This window comes from Neopelma chrysocephalum, unplaced genomic scaffold (assembly GCF_003984885.1).
Source record: "Neopelma chrysocephalum unplaced genomic scaffold, ASM398488v2 Primary Assembly neopelma1_43, whole genome shotgun sequence".
Lineage (NCBI taxonomy): Eukaryota > Metazoa > Chordata > Aves > Passeriformes > Pipridae > Neopelma > Neopelma chrysocephalum.
This window is the reverse complement of record NW_020897702.1, coordinates 17,200,881-17,218,752: the sequence shown is the minus strand read 5'-3', so window position 1 is coordinate 17,218,752 and position 17,872 is coordinate 17,200,881. Positions and strand designations below refer to the sequence as shown.

The window sequence follows — 17,872 nt, the reverse complement described above, 5'->3', positions numbered from 1 at the left end:
ATAACACTAAAAACAACCAGATAAAAATTGTGTCCTTCTTCTACTGTCAGTCTGAATTACAGCCTTACCAGTTATGATCAAAAGCCAGATGCTAGTAAAGTTTCAGCAGAAAAATCAATGTCAACACAGACTAAATTTTCTTCTGTCCCATTTCAAACAAATGCTGAAATTACAAATGGCTGCAGCATTATTGCAAGTGGGAATAGAAGAAAGCAACTTGATAGAAACAAGTAGTTACTGTTTGAAAATATTTTGGGCAAGAGATTAATTCCTTTTTACTTGTGTGAGGGGCAGAATCCAGTCTGATAAAACAACTGAGGCTCAGACCCCCATGGTTTCTGCCACAGACTGAATCAGCATGCTGCAGGAAGAGCCAACCAAGCCCTTGTCGGGATCCACTGCAATCCATCGTCGAGCATCACCCCTGCCTTTGACCTCATGCATATGGGCTGTCTCATAGGGTGCTGGGAGCCAAGATACCAGCAGCCCCCAGCACTGTGTGTTCTTTGTGGCTCTTGCTGAATGTACAAGCAATGCCCTCAGGATGAGGGAGGCAGTAATTTTTGCTTCTCAGTGAGGAATCCAGATCAGTACAGGCCAAACTTTGAAATGGCTATTGTGTCACTTAGAGCTGGGATGACCTTTTTTCAGTCCTTTCCATCTGTTGTTTGGATAATCTAGCTCTTTTCTGTCACTTTGAGATGGACAGACATGATCATGACACTGCTATCCTGGGTTTACTGTACCTTATTTGGTGAAAGCATTTTTGTAACTATAGTAAAAATATTTATTTCTGATATATATCCTTACCCTTGAATAACAAAACATTTCAAGAGCTGTAAAATAGTCAAGCTCCTACCTTCATGGGAATCCAATTAAGAAAATGAAATAGCCAGCGTATTTGGAATACACAGAAATTGAGAAACTTGCCAATACAGCCTGAAGATTATCCAAGTGTCATTGGAATTAATATAATCTGCATTTCTTGCAGTACTTGAGGTCACCAGACAAAACTTTGTTTCTGGTACTGTTGTATGCTGTCCCTGAACGTCAGAAAGAGAGAGTCATTCCTTCTTTCCCACCTCAAAGGACATTCTTAGTCACTAGTAGCAACTGGACCAAGATGCTCCTACATACACTGAAAAAGCTCTGAGAAGTTGAACAAAATTTGTCAGGTCTTTCTAAAGCACTATTTTTGAATGCAGAAGGTCATGTCCTCAAAGTCACTTGGGTTTTTGGAAAATCAAAAAGCCATTCTCATCAAGTTACTGAAAAATAATTTCATTTAGGTTTGGTCATCAGCATTAAGAAAATGCCTTCATTTGTATCTAAACTTGCATGGCATCTATTTCTTTTCCATCTGCTGTGAATATAATGCAAAGAAGGGCTTTGAGGAATAGTGGAGTGACTGGCATACGCTTCTGGACTTAAATCAGTGAGTTCCTCCTGCTGTAGTTGAGTATGTGGCTCAGCCACGTTGGCCATACTAATGTGTGAATTGGTGCTGTAATGTATGGATGTTGCTAACAACACATAGGGAAGTAGGAGAGCTACAGTATTTTGGAAAGCTTGTCTTAATACTAAATGAGTAGGAGAAAAATTAGTTGTGGTACATGTTGGGATATTACAGACAAATCTGAAGAAAAGGAAGAAAATTACTAGGTTTTTGTCCAAGGATGAGTGTGATCCCTGGGGAATATTGTATGCGTAAGCAATGAACCTGAAATTTGTGAGGAAATAAAATATGGGCAGCTAAACATTCCCTTTCTTGCCTCAGCTTCACTTCTAGATGGAGATGTTTCCAGTAACTATTTAATCAAGAGAAACTCTCGTTCTGACTTGTCTTTTCCACTATCTTTGGACTCCCTGTTCCTTTCTGTACTTCAGAACTCCAATGTCTTTTCCTATTCTGAGAATAACTTTGTTTTCCTACACATATTGCATCCCTTCTGTCTTCTCCTGTGCTGCATCTGAATTCTGATATTCCATGGGTGACTGAAACAGCGCATTAATCTCCCTTCCTGTCAGTAACATCCCTGACGTTAGACATTTTATATAGTGTAGTTTGTGGCACAAAACTGATGCTGATCATTGAACATAAGAAAGATGGAGCAATGTTTTGTTATGTGAGCCAAGAAAGGATTCCAAGTAAGTTTTTATCCAAGATCAGATCTTGGATAAAAAACGGTAAGGTGCAGTTCCATGTTAAAAGCTCATGGCTGATGCATTTACAGGACTATCATTTGGAGGTGATCATGCGAGGCAGACTTATTTCAATTAGTTTTTTTATATGCATACCCTTGGGGAGCTGACATTACCTAAGAAATGGCTTTCTTAAGCAGCAAAGAGACTTAGTCTGCTGCAGTATCAGATGCAGGGACATTTCAAGGAGATTGGTGTATACTTTATTAAACTGAAGGGAAATTTCCCTGCCAGAATACAAAATACATCTCACTCTCTCTACTTTTAATTCACATTTATTACTGAATCCTATGTTGTAAACAAGGTTGAAAGGGACTTTTTTACAAGCTGCAAATATTGGTACTATAAATATGAACATTAGAAATCCAGCTCACTGTATTGTATGGATAAACTGGGAATAGATTTTTTTAAAATCTGTTTCTGATACAAAGTCAAACAAGATAAGATCCAGCCATCATGTGAATATAAGTTAGTGGGGACTACGCAGCTGTGAAGCTATGTGATGGATGTCTTGATACTAGGAGGGCACATTGTATCAGCTGTGCTCACGGAGGCCAAAGAGGGCAGGGTTCAGTTTCCCAACAGTGCCTGCCAAATTTGTGCCTGGCTGAGGAACAAAGTTTAGATCTCCTGAGGAACACTGCTTGACACTGATGTCAGGGGTTCTCTTGTATGTGGGTTGACTTTGGTCCTTGTAAAGGCATAAAATCCATGTCTAAAGCCAGATGAATGGTTCGCAAAATGTAATTTTGCAAACAAATACAAAATGTTTGCTCATGTAATACACAAAGCAGTTGGTTTGACTAAAAATACAACTGCTTTCCTTAAAAACAATCAGTTATGGGTGGAAAATCATTGACTCATCCTACAAGAGCTTTTGAGATGCCAACCCATCCCACTCTTCCATCCTGAGTGCAAAGTGAGACTTTCAGAGGGTGAATCCTCCCACAGGACCAGACTGATGTCTTGCTTGAATCAGGAGATTTGTGTGCCTGGGGAGCCCGCTAAAAGCACAGAGCCTGAGGACCAACCCTGTAGCCTGGTTACTCCACGTTGCCTTACATATGGTGCTTACAGGCTAATTACCCAAACTTCAGATCAATGGGCAGTTCCCATCACTGGTGTTTCAGAAGTGTTGGCACTTGGAACAAATTCCCTCCTAACTGACTTGTAGCAGCCCCTTTTCTAGCTGATCTATGTTGGGTAAAACTTCAGGTGCTTACCAAAACAAGGGTGAGCTGGGATCTGCAATATCTCAGACAAGACCCCTGGAGGTGGGAGAGTTGACTAGTTGCACTAGTTGACCTTCATGAACTGACCAACCTGGTGTGATGGCCTAGTCCCTGCAATGTGGGCTTTGGAATCTTCTAGGTGGCCCATCTGGGGAGTGAACCTGAGATTATGCCATACCATCAGTATCTTGCTTTTGGGGACACATGCAGCCAGTTCTCTTTTTCTCCCCTTCTCCATTCTCCTGGCACAAGAAAGCTTTCCCTGAGATGAGCAGTCTTTGGTGGCTGACTGCTGGATGCCTGGGGCAGGAGTGGGGGAGCAGGGCTGTGGGAGCATAGATGGAGGAGCACTTGCAGATCCATTTTACTGCTGTTTCATTTTACTCAGTTGTCAGTTTTTTTCTAGGGAAAAAATGGTGGACATTTTCTGAAACATACCCCATCAATTTCATGATTAAATGATATTTTTGCAATAATTTGGTAACATAGTTTGTTTATCAAAACAAGGCAACATTCCTTACCAGGAAAGTATTAACCTTACATATAAAAATCTCTCTGTAGGTCAAGCCTTGCTTTACACTCTTCTGCTTATATAAATTCATGAAGCAAATTGTGCTTTCCTTTGTCTTCCCTCTCACCTCAAAATTTCTCCTCTCATCCATAGAAATTATATGCAAATCAAGTCTGTGAGTTCTTCTGGAAAAAAACCTGTCTGTTCTCTCCTTGTCTGTACAAAGACTGGCACAATGAGAACCTGATCCCTGAACAACATTTTGAAGAGGTTTGTGCCCTGGGCATTTGGATACTTGAATTTTGTTTATTAGCCATAGAGAAGAGAGGCTGTGGGATACAAGTGTTGGAACAATTTATCTCTAAAGAAACCAAACTGATATTCTGCAAGAGCATGAAGCCATGGCAGGGATGAACCCTGTGTTCCAGAAGACTCTGATGAACAAAGGACTAATGCAAACTGGAGCGCTCGTGCTTTTAGCAGTGGTAACTACAGCAATTAGTTCAGAACTTTTTCAGATTAAAAAAGAAGATATTACACAAGTCTTCTGTACCTACTTGGGAAGAAAATAAAACTCTGAAATTTGATCTGCCTTAATTATTTCTCCGACAAGGACTTAATTTCTGTACCTGTTTGGTGAAGATTAAGATCTTCATTACCAGCTAGAGGTTAGGACAGGGCTGAATATAAAACCAGGACTATTTTTTTATTGTTATTTCTAGATCAAGTTATTCAGGTCTTTAGAAAGCAGCTGAATTATGTGAACAAATCCTGGGTTAGGTTGAGGCGAGGAGATAAAGATCAGCTTCAGTCCAAATTTCAGCTTTATCCCTGGGTTTGATCTGACCAAACCAGTCCTCATATTCGCTTGTATCTGTCATTTGTTTCTTCAGCTCAGCAGATGAGCACTTTCATTGACAACATAAGCACAGCCACAACTCATTTACCTGTGAGGTCCTCATTGGGCCAGGAGCCAAGCTGGCAGGCTTTGCATGTGTATTCATCAGATACATATTCGTTCTCTTTACAAGGAGTGCAGGTCCAACAGCAACTCACTTCTCCTTTACGGATCACCTGAGACAAAAATTGACACTTGATTTATCAGCATAAACATACATTCATACTGCCCTAGTTGATAATTTAACTTTTTAACCTTTTTTTTGATAGAAGGGATTTTTAGATTTTCTTTTAAAATGAGTTCCTTTTCATATATTTTCATATGTAAAATTTGGCAAAATTTCTGCCTGCTCCCCTTGTATAAGTACCAGAAGAAAGAAACTGCCAAACCCAGAGAAGTATAAGTGGAGGTACGGAAGGACAATAAGATGGTTTTATTCCTCATAGAATTTGCAAAACTCAAAATTTTGTAGATGGCAATGTACTTACAGAAGCCAGTACATGATACTCAAGGCAGGTAATTTATTCCACTCTAGTCCATACAGGGAATCATACCAACAGCATTATGTCCCTAAGGGTTCATTACCCAAAGAATTTTGGGTGCTTATTCTTCATCAAATTATAAGTGATTTATTAAAACTGATTTTTTCCAGACATCAAACTGAACATGCTTTTTCCAGAATTATTTAATTGCTGATTTCTAATTACCATTTAAGAGTGAGAATGTTATCTTTATCCATTCTTAACATATGACCTGATTTTTCATTTCATAATTTTCTGTCAAATGTTATTGCATGCTTATGATTGAAATGCAAACTTTTCAAGTTCCTTATTTATCATTTCTGGGCACTGAAAACATCTGTGCTTCTTGTCAATATGTCTTCCTTTTGAAATAAAGTATTTCCAGTTTCTCTACTCCTCCTGAACAATTTATAAACAAATACTCCCAATTATAGCATAAGAAGTAGGTTGACTTTTGTATCTTTTGCAATGATGAATTTATAAAATGTATTCAAACCTGAATACTTGGAATTTGACAAATCTATCAGGACACGGGTACTCTGATAATTTCTTACCCAGCACTACCAGGGAAGGATTATGTATCCTTCTCTAGGAATAAAGATAATCATTCTCCAGTACTCGGAATCAGATAGAATTTGTTTTTTTCTTATGTTAAATTGCTTAGTCACCATTTAATTCATACTTTTTTCCCCCACTTCTTGAACAATTCTTTGTTGTAATTCTTACCTGCAAACAAATATTTTCTGTCCTTTTTAACACAAATAATTCTCTTCAAAACATAAATTATTTTCCTTTCCCCTTGTCATCTGATCAATCCTTTGAACCTGTACTTACTTAAATAATCATATGTCTGCATTATTTCAAATATATAGTTGGGTTGCGTTTGGATTTTATCAAGTCCTTCATATGGATGTACTAAATGTCTCTGAGTGTTGGATATCATTACACTGAATGTTTGAAATTCCTTCATAATAACTCAGTCACACAGAAGTTTGCAGGAAAACTACCACAGAGCTTGGTAGGATCAAGCTCTCACCATCATCTGTGAAGACCACGAAGATAAAGACTGAGGTAAACTTTGAGATTTATAATCAATAACCTAATGAGGAGCAAACAGAGCATTTTGAACACTGGACTTCAAGGTATCTCAGTGTGCGATGACTTGGCCTCATAGCGGACAATCCTCTCCGGAGAATCCATGAGAGCATGGGCAGAAGGTGGAAGGAGACTGTGTTAATGAAGAACACAAGATACTTCCTGTCACCTGTGTTGTGCCAACAGATTGTAAAGGAACTTGGAGCCACTCACTTCTGAAGATATTAGCTGTTTGTCCATCTCTATCCTCCACATATGTGACTTTGTGGCTGGAGCAGGCTAACAACAGACCCCTGTTTAGTTACTGTGGGACTAATTCATCCCACCTGCCTTTATGTGTCTGCAGAAGGTATGTTCTCATCTGGATCAACTGTTCTCTTCATTGATAGTAAAAGACACCCAGAAAGGAAAGTATTTCTACACCAAGCTTGGTCTTAACAGTTTTGAAAGCCTACACGAGAATGAGGTGACTCCTCACCTGAAATAACATATTATTTCCATTGATTATAAAAGAAATTCAGAAATTTAATATAACTCCGTACGCTTACACTGAAGACAAATACAATTGGTCTGATGAAACTCATTTACTGACTCTGCCAAAGACCAGATAGTGAATAAAACATGGTGACTTTGTCCTGAAACTTTGTAAAACTCAGGCTGAAGAGATTTACTTCGCATTGAAGAGCATGTTCAGCCTCTCACCAGTACCTCTCTGGAGCTACTTCCCAATTTTCAGTCATGCCATTCGAACATTTGAGAAAAGTGATCCAGACTTGTCAGAAATTACAGCTGCTTTTTTTATGGCTGTCCATGCCCATCCGCTCATTCCACAGACTTTTATATAAAGAGCTACAAGGTAAGCTAAGGACTTGCAGTATTTTAACTATTCTGCAGTAAGTGTCATGGGATGCTGAAGGATAATAGTGTGCAATTAATATGTGACAGATACATCTACGCTCCTTACTTCAGCATGGAAAGGGCGGAAGGAAAAATCCAAAACCTGGGAAACAAGGAAGCAGTAAAATTGGTATGATTAAAAAAATTTGTTACCTACATTTCCTGAGGTTGGAAGGAGTGGTATATCTTGTTATTCTCTAATGATACCACAGATTTAAGGTCTGAATAATAATGTTCCAGTTTAGGTGACTATGTCTAGCACTGAAATAGTAGCAACTATTATTTATAATTTACCTGCAGGTGTACTGACAAGTCCCAGTCAGGGATTTTCACTCCACTGATTCAGATGCTGTAAAAATATGCAGCAAAAAGCCCCCAAACAATATCTGTTTGCAAGCATTTGGAATGCCAGTAAAAACCAAAAAAGTCAGCAGTTCCCAGAAATGGGAGTAGAAGAAAATGGCAAATTATGAAAATAGTGAGACAATTTGATAGGAGTAAGAACTAAATACGTAAGTCTGTATACTTTAATTAAGGTGTGGGACACTGTCTCTATGCAGAAGTCAAGAAAAGCTTGCTTTCAAATTTCAAGGCTGTTCATGCTACAAGACCGAAGCAAATGAAGAAAATATTTACCTTTATCTGGCCTTTTTCACAGGGTTCACTGCACACAGATCTGATGATATTACTTTTCTCTGCCCATATTTCATCATCATCCATTTTCAGCTCACCATTGTCCCAGCTGCCAACATTGATATAATCAAAGTAATCCTTCCCCATTTGTTTAAAATTCATTATTTCATATCTTTGGAAACATAAAGGAGAGACATAGCTAAGGTGAGGAGAACATCTTGAAATGTTTCAAATTAAAGGAACATGATACAGTCAAAAATCAAACTTGTTAAAACAAAGAAGAAAAAATTTAAAGCATTATGCTTGCTCTTGAGTATCTCACAATAATTTCTCCGATATCATAATCTTTCTTTTCCTTTGTATTTTAACTTAGGGGTTTGGGAGTCTTTTATTTGTTTGGTTTTTGTTTGTCTTTGTTTGGGTGTTGTTGTTGGTGGTGGTTTTTTGTTTGTTTTGTTTTATTTTTTTTTCTATCACCATAAAAATTTCCCAGAACAGTCCGGGGTTAAGTGACTGTGCTCCTGAGACTGACTATTTGTTTCAGAGAAACCATGAAAATGAGTCAAACAGAATTCATTCTGTGCAACTTTCAGCACTGAAGCCAATTGCATAAGGAACCCCAGTTCCCCGTATAACAGATGCTGAGTAATCTAAACCAGTAATGGCAATTCCTGATGCTACGTGATCCTCACTGTCTGCAGCTGCTTATTCCTCTCCCGAGAGAAGAAGTCTGAAGATAGATAAACTCCCAAAGTGAGGTAGAAGCAACTCAGGTCTGTGGGAGCACAGGAAACTTCCTGTGCCAAAGACACCCAGAGAGGAATCAGGCACCACTCTTCAGGCACAAAATCTGTCCTTTTCTTTTTTTTTTTTTTTCACTTCTTCACTGTTGCAGCAGCAAATGCTGGTCTCTCCCATCCATACAATCACTTTTATATAATTCCCCAGTGATCAGAACATATTTAATTCCTTGTACAGTATAGTGTGGAAGAGAAAGTACATTCATGACTCAGTCCTAGGCTGCTTTTGGGTCAAAGATAGAGCTGATCAGAGTTTTCAGTTTCATGTTCCTCTTCCTCCTACTTCCTTTTCAGCTCCCACAGTCTTGCAGAAAGTCTGTGGAGCAGCATAGGACTCACTAGCCTCCTACTACTGAACACCAGCCCACCTTTCTGCCTTACAGGCCTGTTCTTTTAGCACTTTCTTGTAAGGCATGCTTGGAAAACTGAGCAACTCCTGAAGCAATGATGTCATGCTTTTCTTTAGCTACTCTTTAGTGAATTTTACATTAAGCTGTCTAAGCACTGTGAAATTCACTGACGGAAGACAAGCAAAGGATATAGACCAAGAAAATTAACACAACCATGGGTTTAGAAAAGCTACTTGGTTCATAAACAAGGAGACATCTTTTTCCTGTCAGCAGGCATCAAATTCATCCCAAAGGCAAAGCATACAGTCAGGGTTGGATTATGAGTGATATTGTCAGCATGTAATTTCTGATGTCCAATATATAGATAAGTAAAAGAATCAGCTTATTGAATCAAACAATCTTTTAAGTAAGATACTGTGCTCGTTTTGGTTGGGGTAGAGTTAATATTCTTCACAGTAGCTGGTATGGAGCTGTGTTTTGGATTTATGCTGAAAACAGTTTCTACTATAAAGATGTTTTTGTTATTGCTGAGCAATCCTTACACAAAGCCAAGACCTTTTCACATTGGCAAGGGGGTGGGAGTGCATGGGAAGTTGAGAGGAGACACAGCTGGGACAGCTGACCCCAAGTGACCTAAGGAATGTTCTATACCATGTGACATCATGCTCAGTATATACAGTAGGGGGAAGAAGGAGGAAGGAGGGGATGTTTGGAGTTATGACATTTGTCTTCCTAAGTCACCATTACACGTGATGGAGCCCTGCAGTCCTGGAGATGGCTGAACACATGCCTGCCCATGGGAAGAAATGAAAGACTTTCTTGTTTTGCTTTGCTTATGTGCTTTTGCTTTTGCTTTTCTTATTAAACCATCTTTATCTCAACCCACATGATTTCTAGCTTTAGCTCTTTCAACACTCTCCCTGATCCCACTGGCGGAGGACTGAGCAAGCAGCTGCATGGTACTTGCTTGCTGCCTGGTGTTAAACCATGACAGATACCCAAGTACGTCTTTTAAGCTTTGAGGAAACACTTTGAACACTGACAAGCAGTAGCCATACTCTATCTAATGTCAATATTTTTCCCACATAAAAAACATAACATAAAATATTTACAGTAAAACTATTCTATAATATTATCCACAGATGGATCTCAGGACGCTTTGGATCAAGAAACAGTCTAACTGTTACAGTGGGGAAACTATTGTATGGCAGAGATTCAGTGCCAAAATCACACACAGGTCAGGATCAGGACTGCAAGCAACCTCTGAAAGAAAGTGAAATTGGAGCCTGACTGAATGGACAATGTGATATTATCCATATTATATGGTTCTTGAGCCTTTCCAAAAGAAGAAAAAATAAACAATGACACAGGCAGAATAAAAAATTTATGATACTTATGGATTTTGAAATATTTTACTTTCCATCCTATATAAAAAAGGAAATGTCCACAACTTTGATAATGACCTCCTCAAAGTTGGAGATGTGAATGCCAGACTGACAAAAATTAATTGAATCCAGATAACATAAGCACAAATCCAAATAAACAGGCTTTTGCGCATGGTTGTAAACTAAGTTTTTTCTAAGGTTCACAGGCATAATAACAGTCTGTCCAAGGATTAAACAGACTAACCAGAAAGTTAGCCCAGAAGTCACTGTGGAGTCATTATTCAGCGTTGTCAGGACATTGCAACCCTCCTATGAGTAAAGCTTTGTTAAAGCGTCAATTCAGATTTTCATGGAGAGATGAACAAAAGTACCGTCAGTGCTTAACAGGCCACAGAACCTAAATCAATGACCCCTCCAATAGTGGTTCCATACATCCCAAGGAGAATACTGTAAAGGTATCTAAAAAATTAAATATACTATTGTCTGAATAACTTTTGTCTCTCTTCTCTATGGAGAACAGCATTGGCGGACAAATAGAAATAGCCAGATTCAGTAAGTCCATTGCTATAGTGGAGGTTCATGAGTCACTGGTTCCCTGGAGCTTCCTTGAGATAACACAGGGACAGTTTGTCACTTTAGGATAGGAGAGACCAGATGGTGCAATAGCACATTTCCAACAGTGCCCTAATCGCAGTGCAAAAATACTTGTTTCAAAACAGGAGTGCCATGAAGTTGCTGAGTATCCATATTCTATTGGTAACATAGTTAAAACATTAGCAACTTGTTTTTCTTGCCTTTTCTTGCCTTCTCAGTTTCTCTTTAGAGTTTCTATAGTATTTACAGATAGTTGTTATCTTCCTGAGAAATCATGGCTGTTCCTTCCATACTCGTTTTTCTGCATGTCTTCTGTCTCACATAAAACAAGCTCTAAACTAGACTGTCTCTCTGCTTAAAACTCAACATATACATAAAGGAATTTGGAATAGGGCCAGGATTCAAAGCAACTTGTGGGATTAATCATCCGTTGTATAATATCAAACCTCTTTTGTTATACATCAAAATCCTGAACTATCTAGGTCAGAAAGGCTTTTTATGTTCTGATTTCCTGCTTAACACCACCACCACAGTACAGCTGTGAGAATTTAAATTCCAGTTTTACAAATTGAAGATGCAGTTATCACTGCAAGTGAACAGGGCAGATGAGTTGTTCCAGTATGACTGCACCATCTCCCTCCTCTTGCAAATATTGTTTGACAGTGCTTAAAGGACTATACACTACTCAAAACCTGGATGTTAGAAATGGAGCTTCCTATAAAATCTTCTTAATCGTGAAAGAGTAAATTTTGACTGAATGTTGTCTGATTTAAGCACATAGACTGGATTTAATAATGTGACTGTGTGACTGTTGCTAGAGAGGAGGGAAAAAGAACTGTGATTCCAAAGATACAAAGTTCATTGTTTTGAGTAGACACAAATATCACACATATCCAGGGAAACTGGTCTTTCTTAAAGTTGGGCTATCCTGAGGTGCGCATGGTGTCCCCATCAACATGGTGTCCCCATGCTCTTCAGTGAAACGGTTATGTCCTGGGACTGAGCAAATGACTGTACATGATATAATTCCTTCATCATCTTTCTTAGAAATGAATTTAAAAATATCCTAGATATTCAATTAAATTCCTTGAAAAAAAAAAGGTGTTAAATCATTATTGTTAAGAATGCCAATATGAGGAAAAGGTAAAACAAAGACCTCTTTGCAATATTTAGATATTGTCATTGATGTTGTCAGGTTACATATAATTTGTTTGTGACAGGTCACACATCACTTATTCATGGCATTCTTCAGTTTTTCTGCAAGAAACAAGTGAAACAGACAGCAATAGGGTAGGATGCAGTTCACTGCATCTGAACACTGGTAAAACCAAAGAGGAAACCTTTCAGAGAAGTCTGGGACAAGCCTTTTAAAAAGAATTCGGCCAGAAAAAATCAGACTTAACACATTTCTTCAAAATTCAGCTATTTGTAAAAATAGAAATGTTTAGCAGAAGACATCCATGCTAAAACAGATCTGAAAATAAATCTCCATCTGAAATTTTCGTAGGTTTCTGCAAGTTTGTATCTGAGTTCTCCTACCAGCTCACAGTGCACTTCCTTAAATTCTGAGTCTGAAGAGTCTGAACATTTGTGTCTCCAGAGACAGACACAGACTCTTTTTGCATGGCTATCCTGATGGCTTTTAGGGAGAATGTTGACTTTGCAGGTTTTCAAATAAGATGAGAAAAAAAAATCAGTTCTGAAATAGCAGAAATTTTTGGAAATATCAAAATATTCTGATCAATGAATTTGCCTTTTCCTACCCATCTCTACTAGGAAGTTAATGCTTTCCATTCACATTAGTGAGACAAGGCAAAATTTAAGTGAGTGTACAGGATAGATAACTTTCCCTCTAGTCATCTGTTTATATGGTGCCATCACAAAGATGTTTTAAAACTTCCTGATAATGTAGACAGAAAAGGGAAAGTGCTAGATTCTGCACCTGTGATGTGGCAACCCTGGGTGTATGTACAGACTGGGAAATGAGATGCTGGAAAGCAGTGCCATGGAAAGGGACTTGAGAGTCCTGATCAACTGCAAGTTGAATATGAATCAGCAGTGCCCTGGCAGCCAGGAGGGCCAACCATGTCCTGAGGGCATCAGCCGGCCGAGGGAGGGGATTGTCCCACTCTGCTCTGCACTGGTGTGGCCTCACCCTGAATACTGTGTGCAGTTTTGGGTGCCACAATACAAGAAAGGTATTAAGCTATTAGAGAGTGACCAAAGAAGGGCAACGAAGGTGGTGAAGAGCCTGGAGGGAAGCCGTATAGGGCTTTATTTGAAAGATATGGAAGCAGATTTTTAATAATTCTGATTTTAAAAAATCCCAGAAAAAACAATACAATATTTATAATATTGTTTTTTCTTTCTTAATAAAAGAAGTCTATCTGCTATGATTGTTTATTGCTCAACCAAACACATACATTTAAACACTCAAATAGAGAGAGAAATATGCTGTGGTGGCCATCATGGTCTACAAACATAAAATCTGACGGTTTGTTTTGAGTAATAGAACCTTTAAATGCTACAGATGAAAATGCAAATTCATACAGGAAGCTTTTATGACTGAAAATCTATATCTTTAACACAATAAAATTGCACATTAAAAAAAAAAAAGAGCTATTTTTGAAAAATAAGCACAGAAAGTCAAGAAATGTGAAACTAGAAGTGAAATCTTAGCTCTGCATGCATGCATGTCAAGCCTGCATGCATCCGTTACACACATTTAACATCTCTGGTATTAAACAGTTTGACAAATGCCAACATTACCTTCCTGGAGAGTCACCATTCTCATCAAACAAGATCATGTCCCCAGAGACCCCAGTAAAGTTAGTCTTCATGAGGGATTCCAGAAGCTTCCGACCATCTATGGGCTTCATGGCATCACAGAGGCCCACGTAGCCTGGGCACAGCGACAACTGCATGTTGTGGAGCCCATATGCCATTGAGTATATTGCATTGATTACAAAGCCCATCTTGGAGTCCTGAACGTGCTGTGTCCTCAGAGTCATCTCGCCTGCCAGGGAACAAGTAGGGGGTTAGTGTATGGAGCTGGAATACAGTCAGCTCTTCAGACATCTGTTGATGGGTTGATTATTAATAGAGGAAAAAGTACTTTAAAGTGTCTTCAACAGCTCATAGCAGATGCTTTTACTGGTACACACACTGACTATGTTAAAATAAAAACAAAGAAATGTAAGAGGTTCTCCCTAAATATTTTATTATCCAAAGAATGCCTTTTCCTCTGCATCACCTCACCACACCTATGTTGTTTTTTACTGCTGCTCTTTCATGTGTCTTTTTAAAGTATGAATCATGGACATTATGATATAGTCTTTTGGGGATCCAGAAACTTCTCCCCACCTACAGAAATCTCTCAGAAACCTCAGAAATATTAGTTTAGGTGTAAATGCTAACATGAGGTCTATGGACCTTAAGAAAAGGTCTACAACTGGTAGAAAAACAGTGAACAGTGAACCAAAGCAGAGAAGTTTTGGCTGCCCCATCCCTGGAAGTGCTCAAGGTCAGGTTGGATGGGGTCTGAGCAACCTGGTCTAGTTGAAGCTGTCCCTACCTGTGGCACAGGGATTGGAAGTAGATGATCTTTAAGGTCCCTTCCAACCCAAACCATCCCATGATTCTATGAAAACACTTCTGTTTCAACAACATGGAACCAAGCCTGTGCAAACAGACTCACCTAGGTACCATTCTTTTACTGTACCAAAAGTTCATACCTCAATAATTCTCCTACTTCTACATCTCTTACCCTTCTGTCTTTATGAAGTGAGGATAATGGTACAATACAGGTCTGTGAAGAGGTTAGGTATTCAGTCTGTTTAGCCAGAATCAGTGAATCTTACTTTGTTTGGCTATTAAAACCCGTTTGCATTTCTATTCTCTATTTATGCTGCTGTGAAAAGTGCAGTAAAAATTCATTCAGCGGCATCCTGAAGGCCTTTTTTTTTTATAATCCACTATTATTAATAACACAGAGTGTCTAGATGCCTTTTGCAGAGAAGAGTTAGAATATCCAGCTAGTGATTGATCTCATCATAAAATAGGTGCATAAACATACAAGCTCCCCTTTTCAGTGGTGAATAAGAACATCACCACACAGTTCTAAACACTAAAATATATTGGAACACATCAGGAAGGGTAGTAAAATACATAATCTGAACTGAAAAACAGTGTGTAGATGTTAGTAAGTGAATGAGAGGACTGAGAGATCCCTTTTTCCCTTCTATTTCATGCAGAAGCTGGCACTACCAGTTCCAGTCAGCCTCATGAGCAGTGATTAACATTTTGGAAGGCTAAGCGATATGAGCTTGAAGTTTCCATAAAGGAAAAAAAAGTTGGAAGAAACACACAGTGCTGCTCATTCATTTTGTTCTACCAAGGTATTGCTGTTTCCTAATTAAAAATAATAGGCATAAAAATTGCAACAGTGGAGCACATGTAAAACCCATATTAATTGAAATTAAGTGGAAAATTTTACAAGTGTATTACACTGCAATACACAAAACTCAGTTTAACCAATTATTCATACTCAAAATTAAGAGCTCACACATCATGCAGTTAGTTATAGTTGCCATTAGAATTAATCAGATTTGCATCAGCAATAGTATTTATCATAAAACAATATTTCGACCGCTTTATTGCATATGATTGCCTAAAAATCTAATAACTTAATACTTAGAGAAACACTCTCCCCTGGGCTTTGTGCTTCATTTTTACGGAATTATTATTCTGATTTTCTTTAAACATTGAACCTCATTTCACCTGATGATTTGTAATGCTTAGCTCTTCCTAGAAACTGATGGAAATTGTCAATGGAGTTGTGAAGCAATTAGCCTTTGTGAGAATTTTAATATACCTTCTGCTGCTGGCAAAAACATTCACTTGAGATATTAATTGTCACACTTGGCTATATAGGGGCAAATCCAACCTACCAAGGTCAGTTTACAGTACCATAAGACTCTGTAGGTAAGGGAACATCTCAAAAATTGACACAAAATAATTTTTTTCTCTTTAGTATACCTTAATATGGCCTTAAAAAATACCAGTATTAATAAAAAACCAAAACAAAACAAAAAAACCAGAAAAAACACCAAAGTCAAGGCTGAAACTGACTTTCAACCGATTTCACAAAGTACTTTGACACGTTAGACTTAAAGCACTTAAGTAACCCTTATTTACCTGAGTGATCCTAGAAGTGGTTTTAAGGGAAAACTGAATACACAAACTAAAAGGTAGTTCTCTCACTCAGTGAAAATAAAAGGGAAAATATTTTAAATCTATCTCTGCAACCTGTATGACTTAACCTTAAACACATTGCTCACTTGAGAGTTGGTGCATATTGTTCTTGCTGGAACTCTAACAAAAATTCTTATTCTTTTACCTCATCCGTGAGTTCTGTCTTCAGCCAAGAACCTTTCCTGACACAGAGTCGTTCACGACATGGAGAGGTGGATGAATTTAATGTTGATGGCTTCAGTAGTGTTCAATGGAATTGAGTTTACAGATTCAATTCTTAAGCAAGAATAATGAAATAATCTAACAGAATTTGAGGAGTTCCTACAGAGTAACTGGGCAGAGAATAAATATCAACAGACTGTAACCTATATGTCTTCTTACAATATCTATAGTAGAAGTCTTTTCTATTAGAGTAAAAAAACCAAAACACAAACCAAACGATGTATCTGTAAAAGATCTGTTTTTCTCCATTTCCATATGAGAAAAAACAGTGAGGAAGGACAGAAAAAAGTCTTACTTTCCTGTGAGCTGGAAAATCCAGTGTGATGCCATTTAATGTTGGCATGTAGGGAGAAGCAGGACATGTTTACATTATTATTTTAGTTCAGTTCAGGTATGGGTTTTCAAAAACCAGTTTCCAACTCATTCTCACTCACTGTGCTTTGAGCTAGATTGGGTGTCACCGTTTCACAGCAATATATCAACTTTCTTTTGAAAGACACTAGACCAGATGAAGTGCCCCAGGAAAGCACAGATAAAGTGCCCTAGGAAAGCATCTAATGCACCACAGCTGGGTGTTCAAAGCTTGGGATAATGCTACAGCCAGTTTAGAGTAAAACTCCTCTGAGCTGTGAATGTTTCTTGGCCCATAGTTTGCAACTAGACTCAGCATTGCTCCCAAATTGCTACAGACAGCAAAAGTTGGAGGTACAGAGGTGACAATGTCTGTAGGACAGGTACAAACCTGCATTTCATAGGTCTCCAGTCGATTCTTACTGCAATTTTGAAAGGCTTAAGTACCTTTTCTATGGTAGGCATGAGCAATTTTCTCAGGACGTAGTTCATTTTCAGAGAAACATTACTAAGAATATATCAACCTATTCATGAATCTATGTTGAGGCTGGTGTTTCTGTCCAAATGATTATAGAAAATAATATGCACTGCAGTACCTCAGAGCCAATAAATATTAACACTGTATCATGATAATTACTGCAGAAATAAAGAGTTCTGCCACCTGAAATTAAGATGTACAAGGCAATGGAAGAATGCAGGTTGAATCACATCTTACCTAATGAGGAAAGTGGGACAGTACTTGGAAACATAAACGAGCAAACATTGTGGAATTCTCTGAAAAATGAGTGGCTAGAGAATGTGCACAGATCCCTGAATTTTGTTATGTTTATTCCTTTATCTTTCTCGTCCAAGAAATTTTAGTAAGTAAATAAGGGCTTATCCCATTATTTTTCAAGCTGTGAGATCATGAGGCAGTTCCAGATTTGAA

General features: G+C 38.3%; 1 protein-coding gene across 7 annotated transcripts in view; it reads right to left on the bottom strand.

The window, feature by feature from the left end:
• The window catches only part of GRM5 (glutamate metabotropic receptor 5), a 256,892-nt gene that overhangs the window by 36,895 nt on the left and 202,125 nt on the right, over positions 1–17,872 (bottom strand). For all 7 annotated transcript variants that reach the window (XM_027677466.1, XM_027677468.1, XM_027677465.1 and 4 more), the window contains 3 exons: positions 13,888–14,134; positions 7,993–8,161; positions 4,893–5,019 (listed from right to left, as the gene is read on the bottom strand). In XM_027677466.1, coding sequence (XP_027533267.1) covers positions 4,893–5,019; positions 7,993–8,161; positions 13,888–14,134 — 543 coding nt within the window. The remainder of the gene's footprint in view (positions 1–4,892; positions 5,020–7,992; positions 8,162–13,887; positions 14,135–17,872) is intronic.